Here is a 19,731-nt window from a genome sequence, read left to right as displayed (position 1 = left end):
GGTAAAGTTTTTTTATTTATTTTTTTTTTCATTCACTGTCTTTGAATGAGCATGGATTCAATCATACACACAACGTTTAATATATCATTCTCACATGAATTCACATGGATTCCTTTTTTTTTTTAAATAATAAAAAATTCTTTAATGCAACTAAATATTAACACTATCCACTACAATTGGTAAATTTCACCTTATTTTATGTTCTAAGGTGAAAAATAAGTGGTAATCATCGCCGTCAAAAGAAACAAAACCTTATTCCTCTCACAACTTAAATTCCTAAGCAAGAAAATGCACCCTTGTTCAATTCGTTCAATACTCTGCAGTTTTGCTGCTAAAGCCTAACCGGTGGTATTGTTTAGCAGCTGATGTTAGCAAACTTTAGATATTGCTGTGTAGAATCATTCGGCCACTTTGCTGCTCTTAGCTCTTCTTCGCTTGCGCTACTCATGCATTGTGTTTTAGCATTTATCATTATGTTGTAATTGCTGTAATTATATGTTGTAAACTTGTTTTGCTTTCCAAAAGTTAGTCTCGATCTAAACTTTCTTTGCTAAATCACTTTCATGTAGCACAAATATGATCTTTCTGAGATGTATCTAACCCCTAATTTAATATATACCAGCCAGTTAAAATGTCATTTCAATACTGTAAGTGGTGGACATAATTGAAAGGTCATAGTTTAACTGTTCATTATTTGTCTTGGACTCACTAAAAATAGCAGATAAAAGATGATGAATACTCGTCCAGATAACTTTGTTATAAGCCTTGTGTGATAATGAAGCACAAGGTCATATTTTATTTGTTTAGCTGACTATAAGCTTCAGTGTACCTACTGTATTTTGTAGCACTGATAATGGGAATAACCCACTAACCACATAGGCCAGAACTCATGCATTGCATACTCTAAACAGTATTTAAAAGTGTAATAGAAAAGGTTTGGAAATGGCAAGCAACCAGAAAACAGAATTCCTGTTTGATTATCTGAACTTTTTAATCCAGGCCATGAATATCCACCCTCCAAAAACATTGTCCTTGATAGCGTTGGGAAGATAACTGTGATCTCTCTGTCATCTGATTTTTAATTAGACCTGTATGTGTATAATCGGTTACAATAGCACACGTCCAGTCCACTAAATAAGGAATGACATCCATGCAGGTGTGATTACTCCAGTCAGAGCTAAACCACTTTCTCACTGCTGAGTCGGAGCTTTCATGTGCATCAGCGTGACATATATTATGTAGATTTAATCTGTGTGTGTGGATCTGAGCTGAAGTCCTGTTTCCAAATGAACTCGGGGCAATACTGGTCGTCATGGTTACAGCTGGCAGAGCACGTGTAGACAGCCAGTGTCCCCCAGTCGATACTGGCTCCTGTCGAGTCCACACGCAGACTGTTTAACAGCTGTGGCATCACCTAAAGTCAAACACACAACATCTTTACATGTATATGATAAACACACTGTGCAACAACTGGACTGTTACTGACAAAAACTGTCACATACATAATCCAGCACTCTCCGTTTTTCAACAAGCTGAGGAACTTTTAAACATCCACCGGGTCGCCACATTTTTTTCCTATAGTGGCCACGCCAAGACCTGCCCTTCAATAGCATTCACACACTACTTTTGGTCAGGCGTCCATGCTTACATGTACAGGTCCTGTCCCCTGTCCAATCGGCTGTCCTAACCTTAACGACTCCAGGTCAATGCCTGACTCCAACCAATTGAGCTGCCTATTGAAGGGCGGGTCTTGGCGTGGTCATAGTAGGAAAAACTGTTTTGCCAGCAGGCACATACATGTGATTTATGAGAAACAAATAAGTTCAACAGTGTTTGAATGAATGTTAAAAGGGTTTGTAAGTCTTAATTAAGCATTTAGCAGAATTTGGTCACCTGGAGAGGTTTTGGCACACCAGTGACACCTGTAGTACTAAATACTGAAAACTCCCTAGCTCCCAGAAGGTTAGGACTAGAGTTCTAAAACTTTATAGGAGTATTTTTGACAATGTGTAAAAGGTATGTGTTGTGTTCTGCATAGTGTGGTACAAAGTATGTTGTAGTTATTTTTTTTTTTTTTTAGACAGGACCAAAATAATATTTTGAACGATGTGTGAACTGCTGTAGTGTTTGTTGTGTTTTAATCCAATGCTAATAAAGCACATTGTCAAAAACTAGAAGAATTTAGGTTTCAAATGAAGCTTCATACATGCATTTTGGCCTTGCGGTTCTTCTGTTATAAGCTTTTCTCTTTGGGAAAGGGAAATAGACGAAAATCAAACAAAAGAGGTGGATTTGTACAGGTTAAGCCCATCATCTGATTCATCATTGTGTTTTTATTCTACAACCTTGCAAAAAAAAACATTCCTCTTATTTATGAGAATAGGCATGTGACCCTTTAAACTCCACCCCTCAAAGAATCAGAATCGATAAGAACCGCAATTGAAAGGGAATCAGGATTGTTAAAATCCAAACGATGCCCAACCCTAGTGGAAGGAGAAGAAAGGACTACCTGAAACTCAAAAGTCCTCTTGGCACCACAGGTGCACGCTGGGATATCTTGATCTGAAGGGATGTGGTGAGAAGAGACCCACAAGGGTCGGCCCTCTCGACTGTAACGCACCACCTGAACAGAAGAGAACATTGGGGGATGGACACAGATACATCTGTAGATCGTTTTAACTTCACATTGTCAGTGTGAGGAGTGACTCAACTTGATTGCGTCCATTCAAGTCTTTTCCATATTATTATTTTTTTCTCTACCTGGTGTGGTTCGGGTGCGATCCTCTTTTTAAACCGCTGGAACACTTTGTTGTCTTCAGTCTCATGCATAGCCATCTCCTCCAGGTCTGTCTCTGCCAGGGCTGTAAATATAATGTCAGTGATTTACTTCAATAACGTGACCAGTGTTGTTATAGTTATCAGACATAATTAAAAGCTTACTTTCTGCTACGGAGTGACAATCAACACTCGCTTCCTCTTCTTCTTCTTCTTCTTCAGCCTCCTTTGTGTCTCCCTTCTTCTTGTCTTCTTTGTCCTCAGGTTCAGTGACCAGCTCAGACTCAGGGAAGAGGAAGGTAGAGGTTGTAACAATGGACGCTTCTATACAGACAGACAAAGACACAGCAGAGACATTAAGTCTTCCTTGTGGCAAGAATTGACAAAAAAGTCTGCAACTCTCAACTCAAGCTGCAAAAAGTACACAACATCTGAGTGTATTTAGGGGAACTGTACGTGTCATTTCTAATCCAATACACACACCTTGGTTGCAACACTCCCTCTTGTGTGTGTCTTTCCAGTGAAGGGTCTGGTGGTGTTTTCCACAGTACGTTACGGTGTGACAGCGGGAGCAGGCTTTGTTGCCGGGGCAACCGCACACCCAGCATAGTTTAACTCCAGAGACGGACAGCACACTCTGGTCTGGTTCAGGATTGCTGGGGGGTTCATCCTCTGAGGGTTAAAATACATTTTAAAAAAAACCTGACAAATTAGAAATATTTAACTTTAAATATAATCCTCTAGAAAATTCTTTCCTGCCGTGATGTATTAACGCTTATGTATCAGCTCTCTAAACATATAAATATTGATATATGAAACATATGTATCCTTTATTTAACTAGGTAAAAGTCATTCATTGAAATTAACATCTCTTTGTCAGAAGTGACTTGGCAAAAGGGGCAGCATAAACATAGTTACGACAATAAATACTAACAATACAAACAAACGTAACGGCCACTCACTACGGATAAGAAAACAGTTCTAATGTATAAATAGGTACCATATTTAAACAATTTGGGCAAGAGATTTTAGGAGTAATCCCATTTACCCAAAGTAGCATTTTCTCAATCCTTTAAAATGGCTTTAATTCCCATTGCTGACAAAGAATTCTACTTTTACTGACATCCTGAAAAAATACACCAACCTGGTGGAGGGTCGTACGGGTAGAACTCGTTCTTCCTCGGTAGCTGGCTTCTGAGAACTGAAAGGAAAGAAGGATAGAACACAATGTATCAGAAAACTTGACAAAACTATATTTACTTTTGAAAAAGGCTCCCGACAACACATAAAACGGATATTAAAATGTGACGAGGAGAAGACGGGGGGAAGGGAGCGAATAAATCAAAGCAGATCAAAAACTATACAGTTCTGTTAGTAACAAACATGACAAATGACCAACATTAAATGAACAACAAAGTTACAGGTACCTTTAAAACAGCGGCTGTCGTTGTACGTGTAGCACTCATGAGTTTTGCAGCAGAACAGGAAGAGCGTTCTGTGGAAACTTCTGTCCTGACCAGAAATGGGTGCATAAACCTGCAAGGAAGTTGGAGGAGGTAACTGTGTGTAATAACAACAGAGTAAAAACACTGTAATTTCCCTTTGCGGGATTAATAAGGTATACATCATTATAATCAGTTTTTTATAAGGAAATGGGCTGAGATGGGTATGAAGAAGTTAACTACTTGGCAGACATAAAAGAGAGCAGAATTGCCAGTTTGGGTTAACTATTATTTTGACATATTATTTATGTGCCTTATATCAAATTATGTCTCTGCTTTTACATGAGTTTCTAAATGTTTACAAAAGTCCTTAACAAATGATAATACAAGTGTAGGACCAGCAGACTAAAGGACTACTTTGTCCCTCATGTATAATCTACAACTCCTCAATCGGGGGGGAGGGGGAAATAGGGAAAAAATGGTAAAGAGGACAGTGCATACACACACATACCTCTACTTACATAAATACCTGGACACTTGAATACTTGACTGGTAATTTATGGGTAAATGACTGTTATTATTGTTTTCGTTATTATTATTGCTATCTTTATACTGTCTTCTATTTTCTCTATATTGTATTTTTTCTTTTTTCTAGCTGAAAACAGCTACTGGAAATTTCCATTTCCTTGCGGGAGTCATCCCAAAAAGGATTTATAAAGAGAAGTCTAAGTTTTTCGTGGATTCAATGTACTCTTGAATTGTGGGTGTGGGCCTTTGCTTTTCTCTCTGGGTATATTGTTGGATTCAAATATGTTATTATTTTGTTACCTGTCTTGATTGTAAGGTTCTGTTTAAAACTTAAAATAAAATGTTATAAATCAAAGTAAGCAGCTTTTAAGGAAGTTCTCAACGTATTTCAGTTCGAGATTAATGCATATACATTTCCTCAAAGTAGACGGTTCAGCTCTGAACAGGAAAATATTCACATCTTTTCTTTAGCAATTTTCTTTTATTCATCATCTATGAAGCAGCTCCAGGGCGTCTCTCTACGTGACATTATGACTGTCCAGAGTCCAGTTGAACCCAATGTCTCCCTCCCTTCTTCGAGACACTGACCTGCAGCAGGAAGACCATAGGCAGGCGACATATCTCACACTCGAGCTCGGCCGGTGAGGGCAGGCCTGTCTGCCTGAGCCACGCCGGTTTCCCCCCGACTTTACTGGGGAACTGCGGGGACAGAAGCCGCCAGGGCTCCGCCTCCTCCAGGAAACCCAGAACTACCTCCGCCGAGGACAGGTTGCTATCACCGGACATTTTAGAAAGGAGGTTATCTGTCTGTCAAGTAAACATTTATGTTAACAAATGTGCAGAAGAAACGAAGAGTTCTTCCAACTTCTCACAACACAACCTGAGACCGAGAACACAACACATGAAGCGCAGGGGCCTTTCAGAAAAACGTCCGGGAGGAAACACTGACCAGCTGGTGTTTCGTTCCACAATTTTCAAAGCTCTCGAAGCTCTAGACAAATTATTATACACTAAGACGCATGTAGAAAGGTATTCTGTGTGGGGGAACGTGGTATTTAGTAACTTACCTGCCACTCTGAGACCAAAGTTATTTTTATTTATTTAAAAAATTATTTTAAAAATGTATTTATCTAGTGGACTCTGTCCACTAGATGGCAGTCAGTAGCATGATACAAACGTTTCTAAGGCTAATTAAATCTTGGGGAATTTAGCAATTTATCTTGAAGTTTCAAAGTGCTACAACAGTGGTGGAAAATAAGTAAATAAATGTATTCTTATTTATAAGTACTGCACTTCGATACAGTTTCGAGTTATCTGTGCTTTGATTGAATATTTCATGTATAATACTTTCTACTACACTTCATGCAGAGGGACATAGTGTAGGCTACTTTACTCTGTTATTACTATCACTCAAGGTAGAAAGACAGACTGTATTTAATTATACAGGACAAGTAGCCTACTAAAATGAAGAAAGGCAGGGAGGAAAGTAAAACTTATCGCAACGTTTAATACTGATAGACTATGATGAAAGCTCACTTACTCTCCCTCTCTCTCTCTCTCACTCTCACTCACTCACTCTCTCACTCACTCACTTACTCTCTCTCTCTCTCTCACACACACACACACGCTGATGTGTTTATGATGTCATTTGAAGGGGAGTTTGGGACGGGTCTGTCCATTGGACGACTGGACAGACAAAGACAGTAACAAACGGCTAACGTCAATTTAATCCTCGCTCTTTTAATCATCGGACTTTAATTCACGTTTAAATCCCCCATGACGCTTAAAATGGACACCGTGTCAGTTTTGGGGTTGTGTGTGGTGAACATAAGTTCAGACGTTTTTGAAATTTAACCATGGAAACTAAAAGCAAGCGGACAGCAGCGACAACAAAAAGTCAGTTGACAACCCGCGCTGTAACACGGCAGATAATACCCGAATAATGGACGATGTGAAAACTGGCCCGAACCGGGACTGAACCTCCTGCCCGGGTCTCCTCAGGCTACATGTCGCCCTCCTCTCCGTGCCAGATGCCTTCGCGGGGCGACGGGGGCTATAAGCCGACACCGGTGTCCCCTGCTCCGCCTGTCCCACCGAGGAGGGTCAGGGGCTCCGGCAGGACGCGGCGGTCCGGAGCAGGGTTGGGGTCAGCGGGAGCCGGAGCAGCGGAGAGGCGGGTAAAGTGTGTGCTGGCTGGAGACGGAGCGGTGGGGAAAACCAGCCTGGTAGTCAGCTACACCACCAACGGGTATCCCACCGAGTACGTCCCGACCGCGTTTGACAACTTCTCAGGTAAAGGATGAGTTATGTAGGCTAATTAATTCTATACAGCTGCATGAACACCTTTGACCATCTAACTGGAAAGAACTAACTAACGTTACCCGACATCAGAGCTGCATGGTAAAATGTATAAGACATTATGGACCAGCTATCAATAAGTTTGATTAAATTCATCTTTTACTCTGTAAAATGTAATGTAGTTTACATGTCATATGTGAGTTAATAGTTTAATTTATGATGTAACAACTTTAAATGTGTGACCACGGAATTAGTTTGGACTTTTTAATGACTTCAACAATCCCCAATCATCAAATATAATAGATTAATATTCAGCTGATTGACCATTCAGACTAATCTTTCCTTTACTGGATTCACCATAAAGTAAAATAGTTACCAGCTGGTGTCATTGTGTGTGTGTGTGTGTGTGTGTCTGTGTGTGTCTGTGTGTGTGTGTGTATTTGTGTGTGTATGTGTGTGTGTGTGTGTGTGTGTGTGTGTGTGTGTGCGTGCGTGTGTGTTTGCGTGTGTGTGCGTGTGTGTGTGTGTGTGTGTGTGTGTGTGTGTGTGTGTGTGTGTGTGTGTGTGTGTGTGTGTGTGTGTTTGTGTGAGTGTAGCGGTGGTATCAGTGGACGGGCAGCCAGTCAAACTACAACTCTGTGACACAGCCGGACAGGTCAGTGACACCCACACACACACACACACACACACACACACACACACACACACACACACACACACACACACACACACACACAGACAGGGGGAGAGAGAGCAGCAGCATTTCCTGTTATTTTATTTGTGTTTCAAACAATGCCACCGACCAAAGGCCAGAAGAGACAACAATATTTTTCTTTCTTTCTTTCTTTCTTTCTTTCTTTCTTCCTTTTTAAGGTTTTACGTAGTGTACTATTACGCAAATAATTTTTGTGTGTGGCATTTTGGCCTTTATTTGGTAATTGACACTGTACAGCTTGACAGGAAACATGGGAAGAGAAAGAGGTGGTATGACATGCAACAAAGTTCCCCAGTTGGAATCAAACTGCTGTGGTTGTATGGTATCCCCCCAGCCATTAGGCTACCCCACAACGCTTTTTTAATTGGAAACTAAAATAGTCTTTCTCTAAACTTAACAACAACAACATCTAGTTTTTTCTCACGGCAACTCAAAAATGTTGCTAGAGTGCACGTACATTTAAATTTTTCTGCTCTGGTGTAATGCTCCTTGTTCATGTTCACAAATTCAGTTTAGAAGGGACCCCTTTAAATTGTCATGTTAGATTTGCTCAGACATCAGACATTCCACATTTATTAGGTGCTCTATCCACATCTATTTTATATACAGTAACAGAAGAGTGACAATGTAGTTTGACCAACGTGGTGTGCATTGATGGTGGGCACATAGATTAAGACTAGTCCTAAACTAAACATGTTTTACGATGGATAGCTCAGTTAGATTCCGTGTTAGTTTTGGTGGGCTAAGTCTTTGTCCAGGAAACTGTCTGGTAGGTCTTTCCTCGGAAAAAAAACCTCAAGCACTCAGGAAGTGATGCATTTTACATTTTACATCTGTTTGCAACAGCAGCACCAGCTGTTATCTGAAATAAAAACAAGAGAAAAAACTTTCTTCTTAAACTGAGCTTTGTCTAGTTATACTTTGAGCTTACGTTCACAAGCTGTTAAAACTTTACCCACTCATGTTCTGTGAAGGAGCAGCTGTTTGTCTGTAGCAGTGTTTTTTCAGATGTGATAGCAGAATGAATGCTAAGATCACAGGCAGAGCAAGGGTAGAGTTCGAGATAAAAAGTCAGAGTGGAGAAACTAGATGAGATGAGATGAGATGAGATTCAACTTATATCATTTATCATCTGTCATTAAAAACAGATCACTCAATTGTATTAATTTTGTTAGGATAAACATGCTTGGCAGGATGTGCTGTGTCAGCAATACCTCTGTATTTCTGTCCAAATACCCCTAAAAGCATTGCTGTGATGGTTGGTAAATTAATGCATTTCTTTTTTTGAAATCTCTTCATCCTCAACACTTTTCTCTCTTTCTCTTGATCTCTCCCGACCTCTCCAGGATGAGTTTGACAAGCTGCGGCCTCTGTGTTACACCAGTGCAGATGTGTTCCTGCTGTGCTTCAGCGTCGTTAGTCCCGCCTCCTTCCAAAATGTTCCTGAGAAGTGGGTTCCAGAGATACGGAGACACGCACCCTTCGCTCCGCTCGTCCTCGTTGGGACGCAGTGTGACCTCCGAGAAGATGTCAAGGTGGAGTATATGTATTGACGTGGAGGAAAAGTACTTGCCATACGTCAGACAAAGCCATGCCTTCATTCTGACATACGTGAAACAAAACCACTGGCGTTAAATACACACGTCTTTATGATCAAAATTACAATTTCACCATTGTATCACGTTACTTTAACAGGCCTTTTTCACAGCAGACATTTTAACTTGTCAAAACAGGAAAATTACTGATAACATTAATGATAACTGTTGTATTCAAGTGTCCCTTTATGCCATGACAATGTGACAGTTCAATCAAATTAACATAGCACTTTTAACACATTATTTGTTTTATTATATGTATATATACTGTATGTTGTTATTAATATTTATTTTGGCCATAATTATTTAGCCAAAAATGTCTGTGAGGATTGATTTTGCTTGACATAGCAGAAATGTCAACTGTTTAGAAGAGAATTAGCAACAACTCTGAAGTTCCAAACCTACGCAGGGTGCTTATCAAATGCTCAAAACTGATAAAATTATCATTTATGGAATAAAACACTAAATATGTATCTTTCCTTTCTCCTCGACTAATAAATAAGCAGATACAAAATGATATTAACAGAGTGTTTTCCTCTTGTCTTCAGGTTCTCATTGACCTGGCTAAGTACAGGGAGCGACCTGTGAACGCAGCAGATGCCCGGGACTGTGCAGTGGAGATTGGAGCTGTGGCTTACATGGAGTGCTCTTCCCTGACCCAAAAAAATTTGAAAGAAGTGTTTGACACGGCCATACTGGCCAGCCTGCAGAACTACAGCTCCCAAAAGCACAAAAGAGGAAAACAGAAACGACGAAAAAAGCAAAAGCAGACACCGGACAAGATGAAGAGTCTGTCTAAGTCATGGTGGAAGAGGTACTGCTGTGTGGCCTAGAGCAGACGTGTGAGGAGTTTGGGTCAAAGACTCGCATCTTCTGTTGACTTTATCCTGGTCTGGATTTAGCTGGGTCAAGGTTCTGCCTGGACTGCCTGATGTTGAGCAGGACCTCAACTGGACTATAGCTGGGAACCAAAGTAAGACTGTTATGGATCTAAAATGTTTTACTTTTTGTTTTTATTCAATGGTTTTAATCTTATCATGGATGAGATTTACTAGTGATCCCAGCTTGGTTCTAACAAACCCTGCGCTTAAAATACAGTAATACTGCAGTGGTACTCGTGCCTCTTCTGGAATAACACTGATACAAACAGGGATTAGCAGAAGACCCTCTAAATGCCATAGTAGATGGGGCGATGTTGCTTTTTATCAAACCGGACTAGATTTGAATAAAAACAGTTTTGTCTGTGTTTAACACATAAAAAGCAAAAGTATTTAGTCTGGTGTTCTCGTAATAATCTTCCCAGTCTTGCACAGATTTATGTATGCTTGTCATGTAGGTGGGAAGGGAGCTTGACTCACTAAAACTGCATCTAAACTTCCATTGTCTAACATGTTTCCAACACTCATGATTGGGAAGAACTGCTGACTAAAATAGAGTGTCTCTGAGACAAAACCTCGTCCTTACATACATATGAAAAGAAGTTATTTAGGATTTTCTGATATGATCACCAGACATGATTTAAGTCAGAACATGGTAAAAAAAACACAGTTAACTGTGGTGCAGCCTATAAACCTGATCTGAAACCTGGACCACGGTTTTCCTTTTATTTTAGTCGTGATCTGAACTATTTATGGCCCTATGTCCGGGTTGGTTTTTAGTGTGGTTTCCTCTACATCCTGCGTCAGGTTTCCATTGATAGCTAGGATCATTCATCATCTGTGTACTGTGGTGGTGGACGGTAGACTGGCTAGCACTTGACCTTTATTGGGCATGATGACCTTTTATAATTCCAGTGTTGTTCTCTTCTTCTTCATGTTCACATAGTTCCACAAGCCACAACTTTGCTCAGTATACTGTAGCCGAGTGACTTCTCTTAACCAGTAATCAGTATGCTGCAAGGCAGGCACACACTAGCCTATATGGGTTTCAGATATACGTACTGCTCTGTGTGTGTTTGATTTATCAGACACCTAAACAGCCTCACTGTGAGTGTGAGCACTTAGCCGAATTAGATCAACAAAGTGCTCTTTGCATGTGTTTAAATTTAGAGAATGGGCTCAGCTGTTAGTTTCTGTAGGTTTGCAGTGAGAAAATAATTTAGAAGAAACTGAAAAAACAACGTTTTGATTTCTTAGCTTTTCAATGCAATTTTGAATCTAAGACTGTGAAGTTTGATTAATGTACATATTCTGTGAAACTCTTTCTTCGTAGTTATGAACTACAGTTTGTACTACAGTTTGATATTTGTTCCCTTCTCCCAAAATATACTTCATTGCAGTTACCATTGATCGTTTCTATCATTCTGCGTCAACAATGCTTTGATACTGCCGAGACATTCTTTGTCCACAATACGTCTACTGTATGCTCTGTTAGTTCGGCAGCCACTTCTCTCTCAAATAGATTATATGTTGCAAAGCGGAAATAAAAAGGCAACTAAATCAAAATGTGTGGATGTCAAACACTCAAATGCAACACCTTTCTTTGTACATTTCAGTTACTAAAACATATTATTTATCTACAGTGCCTTCATCTGAATGGCTCTTTGTATTAGAGTGACTGCAGCAGAAAGGAAAACGTTTGCAACCAAGTTTCAGTATGTAATGGATTATTTAGCGTGCAACATAATTTCATAAAAATTCATATCTATCAGACATGAACACAAAAAACTAACTTTCTGCTGCTTTTGTTCTATGTAATTCATACCAGATATTCTAACCCTGTGTTTCTAATGATATTCCTAAAAAACTCAGCTATAACGCTGCTCTGGAGGGTTTTAGTCTATCCGGAGCTAAGTGTAGGCTCAAAATCCTGTTAATTTTTCGAAAATTAAGGGCAAATTCTATAATCTGTTTTTCTGTAAGAACTGACTAGCGTCACCATTTTCTTAAAATGAGTGTTATTCAATGTGACTTCTCTACTGGTGTGAAATGAAGTGAGCTGTGGTGGGTGTGCCTTGAAATTCAATAAATAATACTTCTCTTTGAATGTAACTTTTAAAAAATAGCTATTGTTTTCCGTCTCAAACTGAGACAAGACTGCCACTGCCAGAACATGCAGAATCATAGTAGATGATTTGTTTGATTCCCTAAACTTCTGTGGATATTTTCACCCAGTTTGTTAACAACTGGCTTTTAAATATTTCTATTAAGCGCTACTAAATGTCCCAAGACACTGAACACAACTACACCAGCACCACAATTTGGTTCTGACATGACTTGTCTGCAAAGATTTCCCTGTGTAACCCAAACTGACCTGCTGATTTTTCTGCAATCTGGCTACAAGTTGTGTACCACAGTATAACATGTACACACAGAACTTAATCTAAAATGTATCTCAACTCCAAATGTTGATTTTAGGCCTGAGTGTAAAACTGAGACTCCAGATTTGGAGTTATTTGGTAGTTTTCCACTGAAGATGTTACAATTGCGAGTGAATGGGTTCACTGTCTTGACGTTTTACTCATGATAGCAAATGCATTGTTTCTTGCTTGGGGAAAAAGCCATAATAAGTTGCTTGTCTTGCTGTTTGTGTGCAGTCTTGGCTGATGGTAGATGGAAGAAGGGTAAAGGTCCCACAGACCATTATGATAACTGGCATTTCCTCTGTCAGGGCTCATCAGTTTTACTTACTTATATGTATAATTATGGATGGCACAATAAGTTTCTCTTCAGATACAAAATATAAACCTGCTTTAGATTCTTTACTGTTTAAATACAATAAATAAGCACAAACAAGGGAAACAATAATGCATGTTTCTCACAGGATTTGAGGATGATTTTGTTTTGTTTCTCATGTCTGTATCCAGCCTGTAACTCCCGGTAAATTTAGCTTATGCTATAATCTTTTAAAGCGAGCCCATGCTGTCCACTCGCCACAAGTGATATATCGTCATGTACCAAAATGTTGTTTAACAGTACCACAGAGAAGACTCATGCATTTCTGACTGAAGTTAGCAAAAGCTACTGATCGTACCAGACCAAGTAAAGTTGTAGCAGTAAAACTCCCAGGTATATTGAATGAAACATTGATCGTGCCTTTGTCTATGCATTCGACTGTTCATATGTAAGACTGAAATTGTGTTCTTTCTTCTTTTAAACGTGGCCAGAATAGACTGGTTGACCTGCAGCAGTGTGTGTCCTGCACGACTGATGAACCGCCTTGTAATGTTGAACAGATAGGTCTCCGAAAGTGAACTATTGTGTTTAAAGAGATTCAGAGAAGAGACATGATGGGGATTGTCCACAAGGACAGTCAGACAGACAAAGCCTGTGTTTTTAATTTTGAAAGTTAGGCAGAAGGGTTAATGCTCTGTGTTTGGGATAGGTGCAAAGTCTGGATGTGGGTTGGACAATGTTTAATGGATGGCTTCAGTTATTGTGATTCATTTGGTGTTGGAATTTACTAACCAAATACAAACTTGTTCTGTATGTGAATGGCCTTGGATTACTGTAAGCAAATCATTTTTAAGCAGACTTGAAACTAAATTCCCACACGTTCCTAATTGTTAATTGCAATAAGAGTATCCCATAGAGTCCAGTGAGTTTAAAGAAAAGCAGACAGCCTGGGGAAACAGACAGAATTCTTGAGATTTCATTGTTTTATTGAGGTTGATACACACTAAAGCACACCTGAGCTCATTCACATGGCACACCAGCTGAGAGCTTCTCTGAGGAAACCCCTCAGCCTGTGGGAATCATATTTCCTGCTTGTAAAAACATTGTAACAGAGATCACGCTGCTGCAATCTGCTCACAGTAAATGCTCTGTTTAACTGAGGATGTCAGTCAAGAAAGAATTGCTTGTACAGAAGATTTATACCCTGAGAAATAAAAACAATTTGACATAATACATGCTGTGTTTTGTGTATGGCTCGTTTCTCAGTGGTGGGACTGGGAATGTGTGTGTGTGTGTTTAAAGATAACTCCTTGTGAGAGCCCACAGGCTGAAAATAAGAACATGTTTTTTTGTTTTTAGATAAACACCTGTAGATGGAGTTTGTCAATATCCTATGTGTTTATGTCTGTGTCGATTTCACAAATTTTACTGGAAAGCGAATTCAAATAACATTCAGGATGGCCAGATGCAGGTAAACCACAAAAACTGCTTTTTTAACAAATGCATTTTGTCGGTATGTATACTGTATATTTGGGCTCCAAATTGAATGTCTTTTTTTATGATTTTGTGGATGAAGGAATGAAGTTTTGGATTTTTCTGTGCACTTTGTGACAACCAAACCTTTGTGCAACCACCATGCTGTGCTCAGCTGATGCACTTATAATATGTGAGCAATGTTGGGGAGCTTGAAGACACACACACACACACGCACACACACACACACACATAGATATAGAAGAGCTTTATTTTGAAGGATGCAATGTGACATTTGGTTAGTGGCATGTCCCTGTTCTTGGAGGGCTTTGCTCTACCCGACAACACATAATGTACATAATAAAGTACAGTACAAAGTAATAAAGTAAAGACAGTACATAATAAAAAGGCCAAATTTGTTCTGGATGGATCAGCTGCTTTGTAAATCAAGTAGTGCCAGGTCCCATTTACTGAGATTATCTGGCTGTTATTCTCCTTTATCCGTAGGCTGGGGACTGACTCTTACATATCATAGCCCATTTTTCAAGATGTAATAATCATGAATTAAAATCTAATATCTACTGGAAAAAAACATCAGTGGAAGGACTGTAAATAATTTGCAAAATGTTTTATTGTCTTGGTATACAGTCAGCAGATTGTCACATTTGATTTGATTCTAAAACCTCACAAGGCTTGTAACAAATTATTATGTAAAAACAGAAAAAAATCAATCTTTAGGCAGAATGTAATAAAATGTCCCCCCAAATGGATTGTAAATCTTATCAGGCCTATTATTAATGAATCATGTAATAACACCTCACAGACTGAGCAGATGTTGATACAACAAACTGAACCACTGGTGAAACCCTTCAACAACTGTAAACACATGCAGTGCCGACCTGAAAGTTAAAATGGAGCCACTGCCTGCATCATTGTATGAAATCAGGCTGACAAATCATAACCGCATTAGTTTAAAATGGTTTGCAAAGCTTTTCTAATGTGTTTTCATCATGTTATCATATCATGGTGTTTAAGTCTTGTGCTCTTTTAGAAAGACATCTGTGGCCACATCCTGTGTTTAGATGTCTATCACTTGCTTTTAAGTCATTTACGGACTTGTAATTGGGAAATATAAATGCATCATCCAGTAATTTATATGTTGCAGTTTTATGAAACATATTTAATCAGTCAGACAGGTGTTTTATTTTTATGGTGGTATGAACACAAGGAAGGAAAGACAGAGATACAGAAGGACATAACCTCGTTTGTAACAAACAGTCGAATTAAGTTTGGCTTCTTATTGCGAAATGTTACAGTCACATGTGCAAGCATACACACAGAGCTGCCAGTACTCAAGACGATGGTCTAAGGCTCAGTTCCAGCCCATTTTATGGCCTCTCTTTCTTTCGGTGTGTGTGTGTGTGTGTGTGTGTGTGTGTGTGTTACATAATATAAAGAGGGGCCAATGTGACATCAGTGCTGACTCTTAACGAGCAGAGCTGAAATACAATCTCCACTTTCCTAACATGCTATAAACCTAATCAATGTGTGTAGACAGCTGCTGTGTGTGTATGTGTGTCTGTCTTTGTGTGTTCAAAAAAGAGACAGCGGTTAAGAGAAAGTGAAGAAAAGAGCCTTAAAAGGGGTGACAGACGGGGAGAATAACTAATAACTGACACAGAAAGTGACGGAGTGAAAGAAACAAAACTGCGTGGTCGATCACATCATTTAAAACTCCTCCTGCTGCATTAATCACTGGGACGCTGATTTGGGCGTTTATGGTCAGTACAGTAACTGTGTGAACTAATTTTCTCCCCCACAATGTGGTTAAAACAAGTTCACGTAAAGACAAAGCTAACTGAACAGATTCCAACAGACTGACATATACTGCAATCTTTTCTTAATGTGCTTTATCTCTGTCTCAGCTCTCATACAAACCTTTCCTTCCTTTCTTTATACACTCTTTGTTCTTTTTGTGTATTCCTGTAAAACACATTCTCTTCTTCCATCTCTTAGTCTCCCTCCCTGTCGTTCATCTTCTGTACCACCTCTTGCTCTCCATCTCTACAGGTTGTTTATTTGCATAACCTGGTGATGATGTGTATGTTTGAACGCAGCGTTCAAAGTTCACAGTGTGTCATGTGGAATGTACACAGTTGAGAAACAGCGTGGTACAAACAGTTTACACCCCCACAGCTCCCTCACACTCACCTCCTCTCCACATACATCTGACCACAGCTGACCAATGCGTTTACATTTGCACAATACTGCAAATAACACCACCTACATCACGGTCAAGGTTAACATGCACTACATGTACTCAACTCCTGATCACGTCCCTGTACTAATGAAAAAACACAGCATGTCAAATGTCAATGTGCTGAGCAGAGTAAGACACGGTATTTATGACACATCTCAGATAATGTCTGAGAACCTCACAGCAGCTACATTTGGGTTTCTTAGAACGACTAAAATAATGCAACATGGAAAATGATAGCAAAATAAGTTTGAGGCCTCTAATAGTTTCAATCACTATTTTGAAAATATTTTTTTTAAGAGTACCAGTGGTCAGGGGGACCTGGGTAACTCACACCAAAAGGCTCAGTTCTACCCCAGCGGCCACAGGTTTGACTCCGACCTACGCTCCTTTCTCTGCATGATGTTCCCCCTCTCTCTCCGATGTCCTGTCTAATAAAGAACTAAAAACTCCCTCCCTAAAAAAAGAATTTCAATGGTCAAAATGTCACAGAAAGTTACTATTTCTGGACAAGTACATGCTAATATACACTATATGAGGGTTTTGCTTAAATTAGTTAAACCTACAAACCCACAGGTGTTTTCACTTGGCTGATTAGCCCTCTGCCCTGGTTAAAGGTGAGCAGAGCTTTGATGGGAACTACAGGAGGTCACTGGGCGTCATGCACAATTAAGAAAGGTGTGATCTGTTCCATCCAAACGGGCACAACAAACATAACAGGAGAGTGAGAGAGAGGTCACTCCAAACACACTAACACAGTCCTGAAAGCAGGTGTCATTGGCCAAAATAAGTGAAATCCCCTGTGTGGGTTTACCATAGGTGTACATGGCCTTTACATTCGTGTTTATCAAATTTACAATAAAAAAGTTGATGAAAGTAATTGAACTAATAAGTTGTCTTTTCTTGTGAGTGTCATAAAAGCTGAATCACAAGAAAGGCTTAATTTGATAATTTTCTTTCAATCACATCATTGTGAAACCCCAGTCTGACTTTCTTGTATTTAAAGTTGATTTGCACACCTGCTGTGACACACAGTACGTCTATTTACTATTTATTTGGGCAGCAGCCTGACAATCAGACAGAATTGCCATTTTATGTCACTTCATTCAATTATTTGAATTAATGTACCAAGAATTTATGGCAAATTAGTCCTGTTTATGATATAGTCAAGAACTAGATGGCTCTGTGTAACACATGGCGTTAGACTTCGATCTGAAGTGAGTGATCTCAGCCACAGACAAAGTCGATCTTTTTGAAACCATCCCCAGGATACACCTACAGACCTTTCTCATGGCAAGTATAGCAGGAAAAACACAGGTTTCATTTACAACTTACAACTTCCTGTTCAGGTCAATTAAGTGTCCAGTGAGGCATGACAGTGATCTGTATGCACCCTCTAGCAGGAACCTGGGCTTACCTACATGAATACAGACATCATTAAGGTCATTAATTGCTCTGCATCTGTGTTTTTCCTACCATGACGTGACGTCTACAGTGAGAACGGTATTTTGACCAGTAATGACCAAGGCAAGTAATGAGAGACAAAGTATGTGAACTTTAACTGCATATTGGTTTAAATGCTCCGGATGGTGAGTACAAACATCACATTAATTATGTAAATGTGAAAACAATTTGGATGGCAGAGCTCTCGTGATCCATCCCTAAGACTCTCTCTTTCTCACGTGCACGCACAGGCACGCTTGTGGGAAACAGGGATCAGTAACTGATACTGAGAGGTGGTAGAAAGCAGTCTCCCTCTGTGGCCTCTTAAACCAGATGTAACCAGCTGGCACACACACACACACACACACACACACACACACACACACACACACACACACACACACACACACACACACACACACACACACACAGTGACCAGGCTGTTGGCCAGAACTTTTGTCCTTTTCTCAACTGTGTGAGCTGACACATAATGTAGCGAGAGTAAGAGAGAGAGAGAGAAAGAGAGAGAGAGAGAGAGAGAAAGAGAGAAAGAGAGAAAGAGAGAGAGAGAGAGAGACCCAACTTTCAGCTGAGTTTTAAAGGCACTGCTTCAATACATCTCTGTAGCCAATGAATCTCTGTGAAGAAAACAGCTCCTTGAAGGTATTTTAACAGAAAGACTTTTATTACATCACAGGTTTGATGATTGAATGAAACATTTGAATCGTTACCTACATTTAAAAAACAAAATAGACATTGAACACTGCACATTGTCAAAAACAAAAGCCTTGGGTGATGGGTAAGCATTTGAGTGTTTTGGGTTTTTTAGAAAGAACACATGAGAAAGATAGAAATGAGAGGATGTGTGCAGTCAGTTTAGGCCCAAACAGACAGTGGGGAGAGAAAGGGTGTGCTGTGTGATGTTGAAGTAGTAACTTCAGGGAGTCAGGTTCATTAGATAAGCCTATGAGTCATGGGAGGCTGATCCTTAGACCAGAGGGAGGATGACTCTTCAAAAATTTTGTGTTTTTGTAGAAAATATGCTGAGTTTTGATTGAGAAATTGACTTGAGAAATAACACCCATGGTTTCTTGAACATTTTTTCTAGAAATACAAGAAGCGTTTTCTGTATTTACTCAAAAATAGATAGTCTGTATCAAACCCTGAGTGCTGTTAGAGCCATGGCCAGTGACTGGCTTTTAAACTTTGTTGTCAGTTGAAACATACATTTATCAACAAGAGATGCACTGCCTCAATATTTTTGGATGAATTGACCGTGACTTAAAGTTGTCAGTTTGAAACCCGAGACCATTTGTAAAAGGGGGTATAGGCATGAACGAGGTGCAGTTTAAGTGCACTGTAACAAGGCACTGATGCTGATGTTGGCATGCCAACATACTAAACTAAGATGGGGAACCTTCTAAATCTCAGCATGTTATCATTGTCACTGCTGAGATTAACATTTAGCTCAAGCACCGCTGTGCCAAAGTAGCCACTGGCTAACCGTGGACTCTTCTTGTTTTAGATCCAATATTGACGATCCAACATTGTAGTATGATGAGTACAAAGTACAAGCTCTAAATGGTCTTTA

General features: G+C 39.6%; 2 protein-coding genes across 3 annotated transcripts; one reads left to right on the top strand and one right to left on the bottom strand.

The window, feature by feature from the left end:
• Nucleotides 1–966: 966 nt before the first annotated feature.
• Nucleotides 967–5,662, bottom strand: pdcd2 (programmed cell death 2). Of its 2 annotated transcripts, XR_004657213.1 has the most exons (9): nt 5,334–5,662; nt 4,203–4,311; nt 3,920–3,976; nt 3,259–3,447; nt 2,941–3,099; nt 2,761–2,861; nt 2,510–2,623; nt 1,119–1,414; nt 967–1,088 (listed from the first exon to the last, which is right to left on the bottom strand). XR_004657213.1 is itself a non-coding variant. In XM_034876153.1 (8 exons), the coding sequence occupies exons 1-8, from the start codon at nt 5,529–5,531 to the stop codon at nt 1,235–1,237; spliced, it is 1,107 nt and encodes a 368-aa protein (XP_034732044.1). In that variant the 5' UTR covers nt 5,532–5,662; the 3' UTR covers nt 967–1,234. The 2 variants fall into 2 exon arrangements, 1 of the variants encoding a protein (XP_034732044.1); XM_034876153.1 differs by having other exon boundaries at nt 967–1,414.
• A 714-nt stretch (nt 5,663–6,376) lies between these two features.
• On the top strand, nt 6,377–11,469 carry rhoua (ras homolog family member Ua). The gene is made up of 4 exons (XM_034876184.1): nt 6,377–7,037; nt 7,640–7,698; nt 9,105–9,293; nt 9,902–11,469. Exons 1-4 carry the CDS (start codon nt 6,752–6,754, stop codon nt 10,184–10,186), a joined length of 819 nt encoding a protein of 272 aa, XP_034732075.1. The 5' UTR covers nt 6,377–6,751; the 3' UTR covers nt 10,187–11,469.
• The last annotated feature ends 8,262 nt before the right edge of the window (nt 11,470–19,731 follow it).

This window comes from Etheostoma cragini, chromosome 1, assembly GCF_013103735.1.
Source record: "Etheostoma cragini isolate CJK2018 chromosome 1, CSU_Ecrag_1.0, whole genome shotgun sequence".
NCBI classification, from domain to species: Eukaryota; Metazoa; Chordata; class Actinopteri; order Perciformes; family Percidae; genus Etheostoma; species Etheostoma cragini.
Note: the sequence above shows the minus strand (reverse complement) of the source record. Positions and strands in the feature narration are given on the sequence as shown.

What these genes read in the sequence shown, in the direction of transcription:
- rhoua (XM_034876184.1), top strand. Translation starts at nt 6,752, where the DNA reads ATGTCGCCCTCCTCTCCGTGCCAGATGCCTTCGCGGGGCGACGGGGGC. An exon ending in CGCGTTTGACAACTTCTCAG is followed by an intron (nt 7,038 to 7,639) that starts GTAAAGGATGAG and finishes GTGTGAGTGTAG; the next exon opens with CGGTGGTATCAGTGGACGGG. An exon ending in ACCTCCGAGAAGATGTCAAG is followed by an intron (nt 9,294 to 9,901) that starts GTGGAGTATATG and finishes TCTTGTCTTCAG; the next exon opens with GTTCTCATTGACCTGGCTAA.
- pdcd2 (XM_034876153.1), bottom strand. Translation starts at nt 5,531, where the DNA reads ATGTCCGGTGATAGCAACCTGTCCTCGGCGGAGGTAGTTCTGGGTTTC. An exon ending in CTATGGTCTTCCTGCTGCAG is followed by an intron (nt 4,312 to 5,333) that starts GTCAGTGTCTCG and finishes ACTTCCTTGCAG; the next exon opens with GTTTATGCACCCATTTCTGG. An exon ending in AGAGGACTTTTGAGTTTCAG is followed by an intron (nt 1,415 to 2,509) that starts GTAGTCCTTTCT and finishes GTTTGACTTTAG; the next exon opens with GTGATGCCACAGCTGTTAAA.